General features: G+C 36.6%; 2 protein-coding genes across 11 annotated transcripts in view; both read left to right on the top strand.

Moving 5' to 3' along the window:
* Window positions 1-4,954, top strand: part of kazna (kazrin, periplakin interacting protein a) — a 51,434-nt gene extending 46,480 nt beyond the window's left edge. For 4 of the 5 annotated variants that reach the window (XM_067393895.1, XM_067393894.1, XM_067393898.1 and 1 more), the window contains 5 exons: window positions 1,072-1,303; window positions 1,483-1,584; window positions 1,681-1,847; window positions 1,989-2,112; window positions 3,764-4,954. In XM_067393895.1, coding sequence (XP_067249996.1) covers window positions 1,072-1,303; window positions 1,483-1,584; window positions 1,681-1,847; window positions 1,989-2,112; window positions 3,764-3,922 — 784 coding nt within the window. In that variant the 3' untranslated portion in view covers window positions 3,923-4,954. The remainder of the gene's footprint in view (window positions 1-1,071; window positions 1,304-1,482; window positions 1,585-1,680; window positions 1,848-1,988; window positions 2,113-3,763) is intronic. The other variant, XM_067393896.1, reaches the window with a different exon arrangement.
* Window positions 4,955-5,679: 725 nt separating this feature from the next.
* tmem51a (transmembrane protein 51a) lies at window positions 5,680-14,411 on the top strand. 6 transcript variants are annotated; one of them, XR_010896004.1, is made up of 4 exons: window positions 5,680-5,861; window positions 8,493-8,960; window positions 10,647-11,441; window positions 12,581-14,411. XR_010896004.1 is itself a non-coding variant. In XM_067395070.1 (3 exons), the coding sequence occupies exons 2-3, from the start codon at window positions 8,602-8,604 to the stop codon at window positions 11,047-11,049; spliced, it is 762 nt and encodes a 253-aa protein (XP_067251171.1). In that variant the 5' UTR covers window positions 5,680-5,861; window positions 8,493-8,601; the 3' UTR covers window positions 11,050-14,410. The 6 variants fall into 6 exon arrangements, 1 of the variants encoding a protein (XP_067251171.1); XR_010896003.1 differs by having other exon boundaries at window positions 11,862-14,411; XR_010896002.1 differs by having other exon boundaries at window positions 11,593-14,411.
* The last annotated feature ends 3,697 nt before the right edge of the window (window positions 14,412-18,108 follow it).

Below are 18,108 nucleotides of genomic sequence, written 5' to 3'. Positions count from 1 at the left end.
ATATGCTAGTGCAATTATATAACAATTAGTTCAAACTTTGACCTGTGGAGGGCAGTAATACACTTAGCAGTGTCTACACTGCTGGAATTCAAATAGAGAAGAAGAGAGCTAGTTCAAGATGAGCATTTATGGTTAAAATGTATAAAAGTTTAATATAAAATAGTATAAAATTTATTTTAGAAAATGAGCGATGGTTTCTCTAAATAAGACCCTTATTCCTTGTCTGGTATCGTTTAAAGACCTTTGAAGCTGCACTGAAACTGTAATTCTGACCTTCAACCATCTGGTGGTCATTGAAGTCCACTATATGGAGAAAAAATTCTCGAATGTTTTCATCAAAAACCTTAATTTCTTTTCGACTGAAGAAAGAAGGACATGGACATCTTGGATTACATGGGGGTGAGTAAATGATTAGGAAATTTTAATTTGAAAGTGAACTAATCCTTTAAGTGTTATCTGACATAATTAAGATTATTTTTTTCTGACACAGTTTAACTCTGAGATCTTGTTATATTTTATTACCATTTTTTAAAAATATAGTGAATAAACTGTATTAATGAATGAAATGTTCAAGGTGTCTAAATAAATTTTGGTTTGACTGTATAATAATATATATATATATATATATATATAATGACAAGGCAAGGTTAGTTCAAATTATAAAATTGTTAAGGTCAAGTAGTGTGACCACATAAACGTAAAGATTTTTATGTTATTAATCATTATGTTGTTAATTCATGATGATTCATGGAACTATCATGAAGTACACATACTTTTATCCTATAAAAATAAAAAAATAAAAAAACATATTTAAAAAAGTTTCAAAATAATAAAAGTTAAGTTCAGATTACAAAATGTGTTGCATAATGTTGATTACCACAAAAATAGTAATTATTATTAATTAGTAATTATTTGTCAATTGTATTATTTTTAGAGTGATTAACTTTTTCTTGAAAGTGGTATATTTTTCAAAACTATATGTAACCAGCATGAATACAAAGCATTTTTAAGAATTTATTTCTAGATTTTAAAACTATTTTTCCTTTCCTTTATCATGGACATGTGTTTCAGCCTTTCTAAAGCAGCTGATCTGGATCATCACTGGGTAGCTCAGGCCTGGCTGACTGATGTGGGTCTCCCTCAATATTCCCAGTTCTTCCACACTCACCTTGTGGACGGACGTCTCCTGAGTACACTCACACGTGCCGACCTAGAGAAGCATCTGCACGTTTCTAAAAAAGCCCACCAGAACAGCCTTCTGCTGGGAATACAACTGCTACACACTCTCAGCTTTGACAAAGAGGTAAAAACACACACACAAACCAGAAGCTGTAATCCTGGCAATTCCCATAGGCACTAAACCTTACCAAAAAGGAACAACAACATTACAGACACACATCAGAAAAGCCCAGTTGGAGAAACAGTCTCTGTAGTAAGTTAATGAAGCTAAACAGCAAATCACTAAATCCTGTTTTGCTGCAGATTTTGCAGTCCAGGCGATCAGAGTGTGAGAATCAGAACACAGACCCTGTAGTGTGGACTTGTCATCGCATCATCAAATGGATCAAAGAGATTGATTTGAAGGTACCAAAGGGACAGAACAACAGTGCTAACGGAGAAAGTGTAGGTGTTTGTATATGGAATAGCTCAAAAGAAAAAAGTGTCTGTATTTTCATTTAGGAGTTTGCTGACAGTCTTCAGAACAGTGGGGTTCATGGTGCTGTCATGGTGTTGGATCCCTCCTTCAGCTCAGACACCATGGCATCGGCTTTATGTATTCCAAGCAACAAGCACATGGTCCGTCATCACCTGAATGAAGAAATGAAGGCACTTGTCAGTGCAGCCAGGTAAGAGAGCAGGAGAGATGCACTGTTAGTATTGAAAATCATATATCTCTATGAATAAATGTCTCATCATATATTGTAATATCAAGAGATCAAGAGACAGTTGAGCGGAGCAGATTTCTCAACAGATGTCTGTATCTGCAGGGCAGGGCTTGATCAGGAAGTTGAACCTTTGGGGACTCCGCCCACACTTCACCGACAAAGTTCTCTAAGCAGCTCATCACCCAGTTGTCATGATGATGATCAGCAGTCTTTAAGGAGGGTGAAGGTAGAAAACTAAACCCGAATTGGGTGCACCTGTTTTTCAGTCACCTGGAGATTTGGGTTGGTGCTCACACTGCACATAGTGGGACCTATTAAATATACTATAAAAAAATAAAATAATTACTAATAGCATTATTCCACTTTATTTAGTTAGTTTATAAAGTAAAGTGTAATAATCTAATAATATTATTATATTTTAAAATAAAAAATGAGTATTAAATAAAAATAAAATTATTTTATAGTACACTTAAAAATACAATGCTAATATTTAAATGTTCATTTCTTTCATTTTTACTTTATTTTTCTATTAATTTCCAACATTTTCAAACCTAAAATCAGCAAGCTTTTATTTTGCCAGGAAGTAAGTATGTGCACTGCCGGTGTCATAAGAAATTGAGTCACACACACCCCATTAGATTAGACATTAGATTCATTAAAATTAAGCATAAAGATACAGTGGTATGGAAAGTATTCAGCCCCCCTTAAATTTTTCACTCTTTGTTATATTGCAGCCATTTGCTAAAATCATTTAAGTTTTTTTTCCTCATTAATGTTTTAAATTTTTAATTGTAATTACATTTTAATTAAATTTTTTTGTAACCTTGGCCAGATCTGTGCCTTGCCACAATTCTGTCTCTGAGCTCTTCAGGCAGTTCCTTTGACCTCATGATTCTCATTTGCTCTGACATGCACTGTGAGCTGTAAGGTCTTATATAGACAGGTGTGTGGCTTTCCTAATCAAGTCCAATCAGTATAATCAAACACAGCTGGACTCAAGGATGATCAGAAGAAATGGACAGCACCTGAGTTAAATATATGAGTGTCACAGCAAAGGGTCTGAATACTTAGGACCATGTGATATTTCAGTTTTTCTTTTTTAATAAATCTGCAAAAATGTCAACAATTCTGTGTTTTTTTCTGTCAATATTGGGTGCTGTGTGTACATTCATGAGGAAAAAAAATGAACTTAAATGATTTTAGCAAATGGCTGCAATACAACAAAGAGTGAAAAACTTAAGGTGATCTGAATACTTTCCGTACCCACTATATATATATATATATATATATATATATATATATATATATATATATATATATATATATATATATGGATATATATATATTTGGATATATATATATATATATATATATTTGGATATAAATTATTTATAAAAATGGATTGCAGTATTTTTATTCTGTTATCATTTATCATGTTCCAAACCTGTATGACTTTCTTCTGTTAAACATGAAAGAAGATATTTTGAAAGAATGTGTTCTTTTATCCATACAGTGAATGTCAGTGGGCTCCAGTGTTGTTTGGTTCCCAATGTTCCTCAGAATACCTTATTTTAATTTCCCCTGAAGAAAATATTAATACAGGTTTGGAATTATGTGAATTTTCATTTTTAGGTGAACAATCCTCTTCAATGTAGTCATTTAACACTTACCATATCCTTTGCATTAATCTCTTTGCACAACCACCGTCTGTTCTCTTCTCAAGGTCTTTGCTCTTTAGTTTCCTTTGAGTGTAGTTCTCAGAAACAATGCACCCACAGAGAGTGAAGATTTGTATTATTGCTTGAATAATTCTTAAAAGTCAAATGTTTTTTAGAACCAGTGAATCAGAAATCTGACAGATCCATTTCTTCCTGCAGCAGCAGCTCGGTCTCAGCCCAAAGAATTTCACTGGGCGGAAGATCAGTCACCAGAACAGGTCTGGCTCATTTCCAAGGAATGGACTTCAGGAGGTCTCGCTACAACAAGAGCGCTGCCCAGTTCGACATTTTTCAGCTGCTGAGCTCACCAATGTCTGAGGCTTTCTCCTGTCTAGACCACTGTTGAAAAACCTGACACTTTCTTAAAGCTCCCAAATGGAGGGATTTTCTTTTCTTTTCTTCAAGGTCAACATTCAGTATGCCAATAGGAGCATTGGCATTGTTTTGTAGTAGACCTTATATTGTTGTGAGTGTGGACTCATTTGTCTCAAAGTGAGACAGAGTTAAGAATCCTTTTGAAAGAGCACATAACATTTATTTATCTGTTTAGATGTTTGATGAATCTTTAGCTGACATTTATGTGGAAATTAGAATTTCATTAATTCTATTAAAATGAATGTTTTTACATTGAATGTTAGCTGTAGATGTTAGAATTAAAACCACAAAATACTGAAGATTAGAATGTGAAATGTCACGTTAAATAGTACATTATTATTTAAACTGAATGAAGTTCATATCCGCTGGGGTTCAAATAGTCATGTGGTTCATATTAGAATAAGGGAATGATCATTGATGTCAGGTGAATTGCAAGATACTCATGCTTTACCAATCAAAGTGCACAATGTTTTATAATAATAAGCCCATTTAAAACCCAAACAGTTCAAATCTGATACTTTGGTGTCCTAACTGTAAATCACCAACCTCAATATCATGCATACATACTGCAGTTAGTATACTATACTAACTCCACGGTCATGCACATTGGTTAGTTGTAGCAGAGGTTATTCTAATCATCACAGCAAATGTGCAAAGATCAAAGATATGACTGTTGTACGTTTACTTTGTTTATTAGGCAACTTTTTGAAGCAGTGTAAAAGGAGGTGCATATTTTGATATATAGAGTACAACATGAAAAAGAGAATTAAAAAATGGTATTTTTATTATTATTTCTGGTAGTTCGTCCTTATTTTATCCTAGGACATTAAGACAAGAAACAATTATATCGGGGTTTGCCATTTATAAAAAATAATCAGCTAATGTTTTGTTCATTTGTTTCTTCGTTGTTGTGTTATTTGGTATTTGTTCCACATATTTCTAGTATCTGTTACACATCGTACCTGCAATTCCCACAATTTCCCCACACAGGATTAATAAAGTACTGAGAAAAATACGTAATACATATGAGAGCACTCCTTATTCTGTTTACTATAAAAGGTACATGACGTTCCTTAGATTAAACAGACAGTTATGAGGAAGCACCTTGCCTATATGGTCAACCTTTGTCCAACATCATTAACATTTCCAGAATCACAACTGCCCATAAAGTAGTTAAATATTATTGAGCGTTTGTTCCGCTCTAGGAATTTATGTTTGGGTGAACCCTCTTTGACACATTTATGTGGGTGCTGCTGGTAATTTAACGTGCACCACCCTGACTGCAGAGTGGTGTGATTAATAAAGCTTGTATCTTAAAACTTGTATGAGATTAGATATTGAGAGTCATAAATAAACTCCAACCAACAGATCTACAGTCTTCCTATTTTACAGTTAAAAATAACAACCCTGAAATGAAAATAAGGTTAAGACTTGGCTGCTTAATCAGTTATGAAACTGAACGAGTTTGTATACTAAATGATTTTATTTAAAAATAAAGTTTAAATTATCTCTGTATTATATATGAAGTTTATTTTCATTCACTCTGGAATCGTGCATCATATGTTTCACTGAAAGTCTCAATGTGGTTCTGTAGTTTTATGGATCATCACTGTCAGTCAGGAGATGGGGAAGTTTTTACCCCTTAGAACACATGGGCGGGGCAGGAGCCCGATGGGTCTGTTAAAGGGTTAATTCTGGACTGCAGGGACAGGAAGATGTTCATATCTGTGAAACTTAAGGCCATACCGCTTTAAAGAATTCAAGTTCGGCTTCTTAAGGAATGTAACAAATGCTCCGGTATACTTGTGCATCATTGGATTAAAGGTGGTTTCATTCAACATTTAAACGGACTGAGTACACAGAAGGAAGGGAAGTTTTCTCGGTAAGACTCTCTACATTCAGAGTGAACTTGAAGTTTGGCTAGTTTTCCTGGAGTGTTTGTTACTGTTTACATGGTTTTGCATGGCGTTTTTTAGCCACATGTCGTGCGCAACATGATTTGTTGTTTTACATTTATCTTTGTATAGCCTATTTAATCTGAGAGGTTTTTATTTCGCCCCTCAGTGTGATTATTTTGTAAAGAATTGTTTGCTTTGACTGTCTCTCAGTATATAAAGAGGCGTCTGGTTGTGTAAAGATGCATTTATGTCTTTAATGTTCGCGTTAAATATATTAAACTCTACTTTATTAAGTGTTTTTTAGTGTGTTAGACGTTTTAGAATTAATTCGTTGATAGACGTTCAAAATCTAAGCTAATAGCAGACCTTCGGACGTTGATGTTTAAAGGGAAAGTTCACCCCCAATTTCTTTTTTTTTTCTTTCCTTCTTCTTTTTCCAGTAGGTACTCGCCCTTACATTTTTTTTTTTTTTTTCAAACTATAACTTTTTTTCCCTGAGTAGTAACGTTACATAAAAAGATGCTTGGCATGAGTTCTAGGCACTGACAGCCTTAGGGGCCATTCACACCAAACACGTTTTTGTTCTTAAAAATGCCGCAGGATCTAGAGATTTTTTTTTATTTTTTAATTTGAACTATTTTTATTCAAATTTCTATTTGAACTTTAAAGGGTTAGTTCACCCAAAAATGTAAATTCTGTCATTTATTACTTATCCTCATGCCGTTTCACACCCTTAAGATCTTCATTAATCCTCAGAACAAAAATTAAGATATTTTAGTTAAAATCCGATGGCTCCTTGAGGCCTCCATAGGAAGCAATGTCATTTCCTCTCTCAAGATCCATAACGGTACTAAAACTTATATATATCGGTTCATGTGAGCACAGTGGTTCAATATTAATATTATAAAGCGACAAGAATATTTTTGGAGCGCCAAAAATAACAAAATAACGACTTATTTAGTGATGGCCGATTTCAAAACACTGCTTCATGATGCATCGGAGCACAAGTGAATCAGTGTGTCGAATCATGATTCGGATCGCGTTTCAAACTGCCAACGGCTGAAATCACGTGACTTTGGCGCTCCGATCAGCAGATTCGACAAGAAGCATTGTTTTGAAAACGGCCATCACTAAATAAGTCGTTATTTTTGGCGCTCCAAAAATATTCTCGTCGCTTTATAATATTAATATTGAACCACTGTACTCACATGAACCGATTTAAATGTTTTTAGTATTTCAAGTAAAATATCTTAATTTGTGTTCCGAAGATGAACGAAGATCTTAAGGGTGTGAAACGGCATGAGGGTAAGTAATAAATGACAGAATTTACATTTTTGGGTGAACTAACCCTTTAATACTGTATTTTTTTAGAACACTGTGTAGAATATTGTTCTTCTATGTAAAACATTAGCTAGACAGATGTCTTTGACCATTGCGCTTGTTTCACATCTTTTGCATGAAATGTAATTATTAAAAACGCAAAGCTCAAGTTTTCAACTTGTGTAGAGTTATTTTTTAAGATACATTTTTAAAATATTATGTCTAAATAGGGGTGTCCTTTGAGTTTCTGGGCTCCTGGTACAGCTTGTTGCCAAGCTCCCTCGGCTGAAACCTGTTAAATGTGAATTTATGTGGCACTATTTGTTTTGCTTTGCTGAAGTTGCTTTTGTTGGAGGAGGAAATTCTTGCCATTCCCCAGCACAGATTCACTATCATAATTTTATCTGTCTACATGCTTAGACGTGCTCCGTAAACGGTCATGTACACTTTGCATAAAGGAAATTGCACTCAACAAGTCAATGTGCCTGGATGAAATTATGTCTGTCCATGAAGACTTTAATCACCCTGCAAGAATACAAACATGGAGCTCATGAGAAATTTCCACTGCTGCCACAACCCACATTTTTCCATATTCACAGCATAATGTATGAGTCACTGCTGAAGGAAACAGATTCCATCATAAACCACCTGGCTGTACTTGTACAAGATTCACACTGATCTGAGACCATGGCTCAAAGGTGCTTCCATGCTGAGAAATGATTAAGGGTGCGGTAAGAAAGCTTACTCCAGACCTGCCTGTACAGATAACCAATACCAGAAGCTGTGTAGGCATGACAGAAGTGTTATGATGTGCTTTCTTTAGTGTGTTAGTGACTATAAAACAATAACGCATTGTCAGTAAAGTCATTTTTGAAACCGGCTGCCTGGTCTTCTGTCCAACATAAACCTTCCAGAGCAATGATTAAATTTCACCAAAGTCTGTTCATGAACTCTCTCACTTCTCTCTTGAATCAAACTCTTTCTTCCATTTTCATGCACCTGTAACTAAAGCTTAGCTAGAGGGACACCTACTTAATCTCATGGAAGGAAGTTAAACAAGCCTAACATGTCTACCGATGTGTGTGCAGACAATAAATATGCTTTGATAAAAACGTTATCACCGCTGAAGCACAGGCCTGGTGACTGCTACGCTATTTTCACACGGGCTTTATGGAGGGACTGGGCCTGGATCTTTGACGTTTATTGATATAAGACTCTTTTATGATAGCCAGTCTGATTATTTAATTACATTTTGATCCCTGTTGAGTCACCTTTATTTGATTTTCTGTTCACAGAGCGGATCAGTGCTCCAGAAAACAATGGAAAAAATGAGATAGGTCAAGTTTTCAGACATTTCGATAGGTAAAGGACAAAAAGCAACGTGTCCGGAGGAGATTCAAGTCCATGGTAAGGTTTGGAAGTATGTCCTACAGCGACCAGACTCCACCCAGCCCCAGCAGGACCAGCAACAGTAACTCTGGGGCACAGTATGCTACTGCCGCGCTGGGCGTGGGCCTGATTGCACTGGGGATTGTCATGATTGTGTGGAGCGTGGTGCCGGCGGGGTCCGGAGGGAACAGTTCCAAACCGGTAACAGACTCCAGTCAAGTTAAGGAGACCTCATCTGTTGCTTTTGTCCTAGTGGGGGGAGGAGTGGCGCTGCTGCTGCTGTCTGTGTGTCTGAGCATACGGAACAAACACCGAGCGGCCAGGGGACAGGAAGCCGGCAGTACACCTGCTAGCACACAGGAGGAGGGGGCTACGTGAGTACATAGTGTTAAATACACACCCAGGTGAAGTCACATTCATTCACTTTATGATGACATTTGGGCCAATGACGTGATTCTTTTTTTTTTATTATTCTATTAATGTATTCAAAAACACTTAAAAATGCAATTTATACATAGAGTGACTTGAATACACTTCTGTTTTTTTTGTTTTGTTTCTTTGGGAGTGTGAAGACATACATTTTCGGTTGATGCAACTCTCCAGATATAATAATGAAGAAAATAAAGTCCCGTGAATTTTTTTTTTTTTTTTTTTTTAAAAGTAGTTTTGCATAATCTTGTATTATTATGTCTTAGAGAAAATATTTTAACAAAAGTGCTTTACTGCTTATTAATATTTGGAAACATTTTTGTCTGCCAAATCAATATCATATGGTCCAACCAACATGCAGGAAAAAAGATTAAATATTATATTAAATTTCATTATATCATAATTTCTGCAGACCCTCATGACTCTGTGTCCAGGTCAATAAGTCTCTTAAAATATCATATAATTTGGATGGTTCAGGTTGTAAAATGTCTTGCTGCAACTCTTAAAAAAAAAATTAATGGTATTTATGAATTCATGATATTTGTTTAAAAAAAAAAAAAAAAGTACATTGTTACACATTCAAGGTGTAAAGAATACTTTACTCTTAAGCCCAAAGTATACTTCACTTTTTACGTGTACACGAGGGTTAGCGTGCAAGTGCGTGTGATGCGAATTTCGTCATCAGAAGAGTACACACGTTTTGTACATGCGCATTTAATTTATTTTTGCAGTAATTGGTTTATCCACAAGGTGGCAACCATGCCCTGGGGGCGTCGATTCACAAGGTAGTCAAAGAAAACTGCATAAACAGAATAGACCGGAACGCATGCAAGTTACAGCGACGATGGAGGCCTACGTAGACAAGAAATTGTGTGAAGAGGTTAGAAAGTACCCTCATTTGTAGTACAACTCTAGCATGAAAGAATACAAAGATATTTACATGGGTTGTAACTCGGGGTGAGAGATTCAAAACTGCGCATGTGTCGAACGCCTGTGTATGTGTACTAGTCAGGTGAAGTATACTTTCCAGTGTTGTGCGTTCGCCTGTGCGTGTACACTAGCGTATGTGTAAAAAATCTAAGTATACTCAGGGCTTTACACCACATGATATTTTTTTTAGTTAATAAATTTAATCTTTAATTGAAAATAAGTTTGACAAAACATAAGGACATTCGTATTTATTACATTTGTTTAAAAGTTTGGGGTCAAGATGTTTTGAAAGAAGCCTCTTATGCTCAGCAAGGCTGCATTGATTTGATCAAAAATACAGTAATATTGTGAATATTGTTACAATTTAAAATGGCGCTTTTTCTATTTTTACATTTACATTTTAAAATGTAGTTTTTCCTGTTACAGCAACTTTCAGCATCATTACTCCAGTGTTTATTGTCACATGATCTTTCAAAAATCTATCTAATATGCTGATTTGATGCTCAAGTAACATTTCTTTATATTGTCAGTATTGAAAACAGTTGCGCTACTTAATATTTTTATGGAAGCTGTGATTTTTTTTTAATTTTTTTTTTTTGATTATGGTTATATATTAGACACCAAAGATTTGAACAGCAGTGTATATAACGACCTAAATATGCTGTGTATGGTTGTAAATGGACATTTATTTTTGTATCTAGAATGGACCAACTAGCTCAGAACTACACGGTCCCCACTTATGAGGAGGTGGTTATGAGCGGCCAGTATCCCATCAGTCAGTCCTCTGAGCGCCACAACAGCGTCACCCAGCTGCCAGCCTATGAGGAGCTAGAGGAAGGCCTGAACACCGTGGATGATGGATCCAGCCCATCACGCAGACCTTCATCCCAAATTGACCCCAGCACTGGAGCAGGTGGCCGCAGAAACAGCCGTCCCGGTCGCAAGCTGATTCCCCTTAAAATAAGGCGCATCAGATCTGACAACCTAAGAAGGAAAAGCTTAGGCGATATCCAGCAGAGCAACGTGTTCACCATTGAACCCCTAACTCCGCCCCCACAGTATGATGATAAGCTCCCTCCACTTGCTCCTAACACACAAGAGTGAACCTGTGCTGGAGATTTACACTGACATTGCAGTGTCAAAGTATGATGAAGTGTCCACCTCCTTTATGAAATACTACAGCACTGAACTGCAAATTACTCCTCTGGATAGGATGTGCCACTATCAGCAGCACAGAGTTCACAGTGTAAAGGTGGAGAGCCTTCAGGATGTCTTCCTGTGTTGGTTGTACGTTTCCTGTTTAGAAAAAAAAAACACTTAATAAAAAAAGATGTTTGCAGCTGACTAGATTAAAAACGAACTGGATTTTTGAAAGATGTTTACTGAACAACTGCTGGTCTTGTTATTGCCGTTAAACTTGAAATTCAGCATTTGAGCTGCCCAGACCTTCATAGGACATCTACAAGAACTTTCAAACAGATGTGAAACTGTAAACTGTGAGTCACATCAACACTATTGCGCTTTTGCACTGATGTGTGTGTGTGTGTGTGAGATGTATAAGAGTGCATGTGATGTTGTTTTGGAAATATTCCAGGAACTTGGCTTTAGTTTGTGTGTTGGCTTTAACTTTCTGTGTTTGTGTGCAAGTATGATTGTTCTTAGTGACCTTGTTGCTGGAGTGACAAACCGTGAGGTCATCCGTATGTGTCTCTCCTCATGGTTTACAACACAGAGAGGTTCATTGACCATGCAGCTGTCTTATATCACTCTCTCTCACCAACACACACCACCAAACACTGAGAATTTCTTGTCTCCCTTTTTCACTTACTTGGAATCACAAACACTCAGTCTTTTCATCCCTTTATTTTTAACTTTTAGAGTTGATTTGTGTAAAAAGATAACTGTGTTTCTCATAGGGCAGCTGTGGCATCTCCATGATGTGAGGTTCAGGCTCCCTGTCATCTGTCTGCACTGGTGTTGCTCTTCTAAACACTCCAAGATTTTCACATTAAGACACACCTGTAGCTGGTTATTATTGAAATGTGTTCAATATTTGAAAAGTGTTTCTTTTTCTGGAATTTTTGCTGATGACTCTGCAGTTTAAGACATGTGGATGGAAAACGTTGCTGAATTCTCATGTGCTATTTAACTATCTGTTATTTGTTTCTTCTGTTTTTGTGTGTTTTTTTTCTCTATTTTGGAATATTCTGTTCATAATTGTAATCTATTATGTTATGAGAAATAAAAAATGTTTGGCATGTGGTTGTATTTGATCTAAAAAATAGGTAAAACTTTATTTTGATGCCCTTTATATATTCTGTTGACTATAAGAAATGTTGCACCTATATTCCAACAAATTCTCATTAGAGTATTAGTAGACTGTCTGTTTAAAATCTGCTAACATTTTGATGGTTCCCCAACAGATAGCCAACTTCTACTATAACTAACCCCTTATTCTACAATCCCTAGCCCTAACAGTCTATTAATACTCAACTTATACTCTAGTGCGAGCTAATTGACTTGTCGGTGCAATGTAGTCGACAGAATGTCTAAAGTGTACCATCAAAAATACCTTGATGTCTGTTTAGTGGAGACTAAATTCAGTGACTCTTGTCTTTCGGTTCTATTCTACCAGGATAAGTGATTTGTTGAATCATTCACGCAACCGATCGGTTCCCTTCAACGGGTCCAACCAATCAAACGCTCCTTCACGCTTCCCGCACTCAAATGCTATTGGCCGTGCAATACAGGCAGCAAAGCAAAGCAGGCGCGCGCTTGGGAAGTGAGAGATGTAAGTTAATATAATTTTATTGTAAGTAATTTGTTTAAAACCACCTTTACACATATGTTTGATTTTAGATACATTTGAAAATAAATGCTCTACTTAGTGGTAGATTGATATAAATCATAGTATTTCAGTGTGCACTGCACACACAATATATATCTGCTGCTATCGTCTCAAGGGCTAGTGAGTAACCGTGAAAGTTACCTCATTCCTGCACTGCAAATAAATATACCCCAATGGTATATTTTAAAAGAATTGCATCTACATCTTAACATAACTCTCTGTCATCTAAATCATAAACTATTATATGCTGAGAGTACTTGATTTGAATAGCATAATCTAAATAGGCATTGAGTGGTTTTCTGTTGGAGAGTCTTTTATTTTAAAGGGTACTGTACACCAGATTTTAACAATCTTGTTTTTAGTGGTACAGGGATCACATGATCTAGGCCCTGCGGCCACTAATGGAATTTTGTGCTTGCAAATGATTGAAATCAGAACATTTTTGTTAGAGGCTCATGTTGAGTTTGCAAGTGATAGAAGAAAGACTTGATTCAGTCCTAACTTCTAACATTAGAAAAAGGAGAAAAAAATCACAAAATGAGAAACATGCAGAACATGTGCTACCCATGCTAACCCATCCTTTTTTTTATTTTATTTTTTTGATAAAATGTCTCTTTCTGGTGTTTCGATGGTAATAACTTGGGGTGTTACTTTAGTCTAGACTTGAAACAACTAGGGCCTGGAATCTGGATTGTTGTATTGTAGTTGTCAAGGAAGGGCCCCTATGTTTTGAAGGATAATGCAACAAGATCTGTCAGTCATAATGTCACTCACAAATTAGAGCTGGTCATTTTGAACACACCTGGAGGCACTGACTGCCTGACCTTAAACTGGGGTAAAGAGATATTTTGTTGAGGGAGGAAGGAAAAGGAGCCTAGTCTTGTTGAGATTAAGGTGACAAGTAGACTTTCAGATTGATATGTCCATGAGGCATGCAGAAATCCTTTTAGGAATTGAGTGATATAGCTATAGCAGAAGTATGAGAAGTTTCATGAGGACACCACCAACTCCACTGATTAGTTAGGGGTGCAACAAGTTAATTCTCAGCAAAAAAAAAGGTAAAAAAAAAAAAGCTGTCACTGCAGTGGTCAAAAGGTACTAATATGTACCTTTTAGTTACTAACATGCTTCTTTAAGCACCTTTTAGGGGTAAAAAAAAAAAAGGTACAAAGCATGGATATTGGAGCTTGCTGGCCCCCTCATTGACTAAGATGTTGTAAAATATTTTTTTCGATTTTCCAGCAATACGGAGAATTTGCAAACGGCTACACACAACTATGAGTGAACCAGGGTTTTCTGCTCTTGGAATTCTTCCCAATGAAGCAGATATTACAGCGACACTTTCACCAGAAAAATTGTCAATATCTTTGCGAGTCGAAAGAAAAGGCATTTAACATTTCACTAAGGCAGACACTGTATATTCATTCCCTAAAGCAAAATGTTGTGGCTTTGTATCTTTTGTGTGTTTGCATCATTTGGTACAGATTTAGTAATACAATGTTCTTTTTAAATGCCAGATAACATTGCTGGTGTAAGTGTAAACATGTTGTTTCTGGTCATAATATATGTATTTATCAACTTGTGGACATGTGTGCCTGTCCAGGTGATGCACTAAGTCCTTGTGTAGTAGTTTCTCTTTCAGTGTGATATTGTGACTAATTTAATTAAATAATCACAGATTTCCAATTTTTGTGTTAAGTGTTCTTTGAAAGAATTTAAAGGTGCCCTAGAATCAAAAATTGAATTTATATTGGCATAGTTAAAAAACAAGAGTTCAGTACATGGAAAAGACATACATTGAGTTTCAAACCCCATTGCTTCCTCCTTCTTATATAAATCTCATTTGTTTAAAAGACTTCCGGAAAACACGCGGATCTCAACATAACACTTACGTAACAGTCGGGATCATTAATATGTACGCCCCCCAGTATTCACAGAGACGAGAGCCGTCGCTATTTTCATTTTTAAACATTCATTTTTGTGCAGTCTGTATAATACATTAACACAACTTCATTCTTTATAAATCTCTCCAACAGTGTAGAATTAGCCGTTAGCCACAGAGCACAGCCTCAAACTCATACAGAATCAAACGTAAACATCAAAATAAATACTTTACTCACATAATTCGAAGCATGCATACAGCATGCATGATGAACATCTTGTAAAGATCCATTTGAGGGTTATATTAGCTGTGTGAACTTTGTAAATGCACGGTAATATAGTCGAGAGCTCGTGTGGCAGGGAGCACGCGATTTAAAGGGCCGGCGCTGCCAAAATCAGTGTATAGTTAATGATGCCCCAAAATAGGCTGTTAAAAAAATTAATTTAAAAAAAAATCTATGGGGTATTTTGAGCTGAAACTTCACAGACACATTCAGGAGACACCTTAGACTTATATTACATCTTGTGAAAAAGCATTCTTGGGCACCTTTAATGTTCAGTACTATCATGCGCTTCCTTCTGGTACACTGAAGAGAATTCCGTATTAAAATGGGGCCCAAAAGTACTGTTTATATGCGTTTTCCATATTGAATTTTCACAGCTGTTCTGTTTACCCATATTTTGTGTTAGGCACTGTGAATTTGTGTTGTGTTTTAGGAGTGAATGAAATGTCCATAAAATGAACGGATGTCCTGGCAGAAAATTACTTATAGGTCTATACCCTTTTGTAGTGGGTTATGCCGGGTTCAGATTACACAATATTATTTTCAGTTATGATAGTCACTCTGTCAGATTAAAGCAATAAGCCCCAAGAAGCCATGGCTTACAGTGAATTTACCTTTTGTTATTAGGCACTCCACGTCAACGCCCCTTAGCTGCTATAAATTCACTGTAAACCACAGCTTCACGGGGCTTATCGCTTTAATAAAACGGTTACCACACAATACAAATATTTAAGCCAAAAAATCAATACAACTTTCATGAAGTAAAATCATTAAAAGCCTTCCTTCTGGTGGAAAAAAAATCCGCTGGAAAAAAACAGCAACAGAAGTTACAATCATTTCACCATTAGATGGCGGCAAAGAGTGTCTTTATGAGCAAGTACCTCAGTCCAGTCGCAAAGACTTTTATATTGAAACTTGCTGTGACAGTTAAAAAAAAACACATTAAAGGACAAGATCGCAGCGGACATTAAAATTGATTTTTTTTATTATGAACATAGGACTGCATAATCCAATGAACACAATCGCCAATGACCCTTCGCCGGGAGTTTGATTGACAATCGATCTAACCAATCATAACGCCGAATCCGCCATTTTTTAGTTTTGGCACATGCCCCTCAAAAGGTCTGTGCACGGCCCTGCCATCCTGCAGAGACCAATCTACCGGGCGTAATGTAGTTACATGCGCATATCAATATTGCATCATTTTTTACACGCTGACCACGACGCCCATAACCTCGTGCTGCTGGCGCGTGGACTTCTTCGTGTAAGGTAGGTTTTGGACTATTTCTGACTATTTTCACTACTTGCGCTTGACTTTCTACCTGTAAGGCATTTTTTTTGACAGTTTGTGTTAATTTTCATTATGCCAAGACATCAGTAATGAGAATGCACAAACTTCTTTACCAAGGGTTATGACTATTTCCCGGGCATTTTTTTTACTACTTGTGTATAACGTTATTTGTTAATTTTTATTATAGCAAGACAGCTAGCAGTAAATAAAAACAGTTTACGGTCACTCTTACGAAGCCAGCTATATCAGAACTGTCCGTTTTATAATATACGATTTTGACTCCGAAAATCTTGTCCTGTCGTGGACAAGAAACATATCAGACTACACGTTGCTACCCGATCATTCATTGCTTGCAGTCTTTAACAACGTGCATGCTGTCATCGAGACACACATATAGTGGGTATAGAAAATAATCACCCCCTTTTAAAATAATGCATTAATGCATAACATGCATTCTGAAATGAAGACAGACGGTTTTTGTTTTATCCAGCTGTATTCTTTACAACTTATAACCTCCAAGTGAAAGATATTACTCCAGCATGTCAGAAAAAAAAATGTAAAAAATTAAAAACCAGAATCACTGAGTTGGAAAAAGGATCACCCTCTTGTGTCAGTATTTAATTGAACCACCTTTTGCTTTAATTACACCTTTTAGTCTGCTGGGATATGTCTGTACTAACTTTGCAGATCTAGACCTTGCAATATTTGCCTACTCTTCTTTGCAGAACTGCTCAAGTTCAGTTAAATTTGATGGTAACCATTTGTGGACTGCAGTCTTCAAGTCATTCCACAGATTTTCAATGGGGTTTAAATCTGGGCTGGCTCTGACTAGGCCATGCAAAGACATTCACATTTTTCTCCTTCAACCACTGGTCAGTTTTTGATGTGTGCTTTGGGTCATTGTCATTTTGGAAGGTAAACCCTCTTCCCATTGACAACTTTCTGGCAGAAGGCAGCAGATTTTCCTCATTTCCTTATCCTATTTTGCCCCATCCATTTTTCCTTCTGTCCTGACAAGTGCTTCAGTCCCTGCTGCATAGAGACACCTCTGTAACAGGATATTACCACCTCCACGCTTTATAGTAGGAATGGTGTTATTTGGATGGTAAGCTGTATTGGATTTCCGCCAGTTAGGGCTGCACAATTTATCGCTATTAAATCACACACGATTTGGAAAAGGCTGTGATTATTCCATACACATCTTGTCAGAGCTGTACGGCTCTGTGATAAGTAGTAAATGCTTCTCCATCTGAAGACCAGAGGGCGTTCTTGCACAGAAACTCAAAATATGCCCTGCTGCCGAAGAAGATGTGTAGAACACGTGTTATATCACTGTAGATGAAAAAAACAGAAGATTGAAATGCTTTGATTGATTAAACATGACTAATAAACACACGACTGCCTTATTCTGTGTAAGAAGCCACATTATCTCACAGAAGGATGCTCAACTGTCGTTATGAAGTGAGTTAGGAGTAAAAACATGTTATTTCTCATGTCTGGAAAGATGTTTGATGCGTGTTGCTTTTTCAAATGTACATTATAAGTGATTCAAATTGGCAGTGCTTTCAGATGAATTAACATTTGGAGCCATACTTCATTGACAAGCTGTGCATAAAAAAATAATCGCAGCATTTGCGATTTCATAATCGCACCAAGAATTATGTTTAAGCGGTAATTGCGTTCAAGGTCGATGTTATTTTTCGTATCGTGCGATAAATCGTGCAGCCGTACCACTGGTAGGCTTCCAGACATATCGTTTTGTATTGAGGCCAAATAATTCAGTTGTAGTCTCATCTGACCATAACACCTTTTTCCACGTGGCCTCAGAATCTTCAAGGTGCGTTTTGGCAAAGCTCAGT

This window comes from Chanodichthys erythropterus, chromosome 9 (genome assembly GCF_024489055.1).
Source record: "Chanodichthys erythropterus isolate Z2021 chromosome 9, ASM2448905v1, whole genome shotgun sequence".
NCBI lineage: Eukaryota > Metazoa > Chordata > Actinopteri > Cypriniformes > Xenocyprididae > Chanodichthys > Chanodichthys erythropterus.
This window is presented reverse-complemented; position numbering and strand designations above follow the sequence as displayed.

Coding starts and splice junctions, on each gene's coding strand:
- tmem51a (XM_067395070.1), top strand. CDS start 8,602: ATGGTAAGGTTTGGAAGTATGTCCTACAGCGACCAGACTCCACCCAGC. Junction 8,961..10,646: donor ACACAGGAGGAGGGGGCTAC/GTGAGTACATAG, acceptor TTTTGTATCTAG/AATGGACCAACTAGCTCAGA.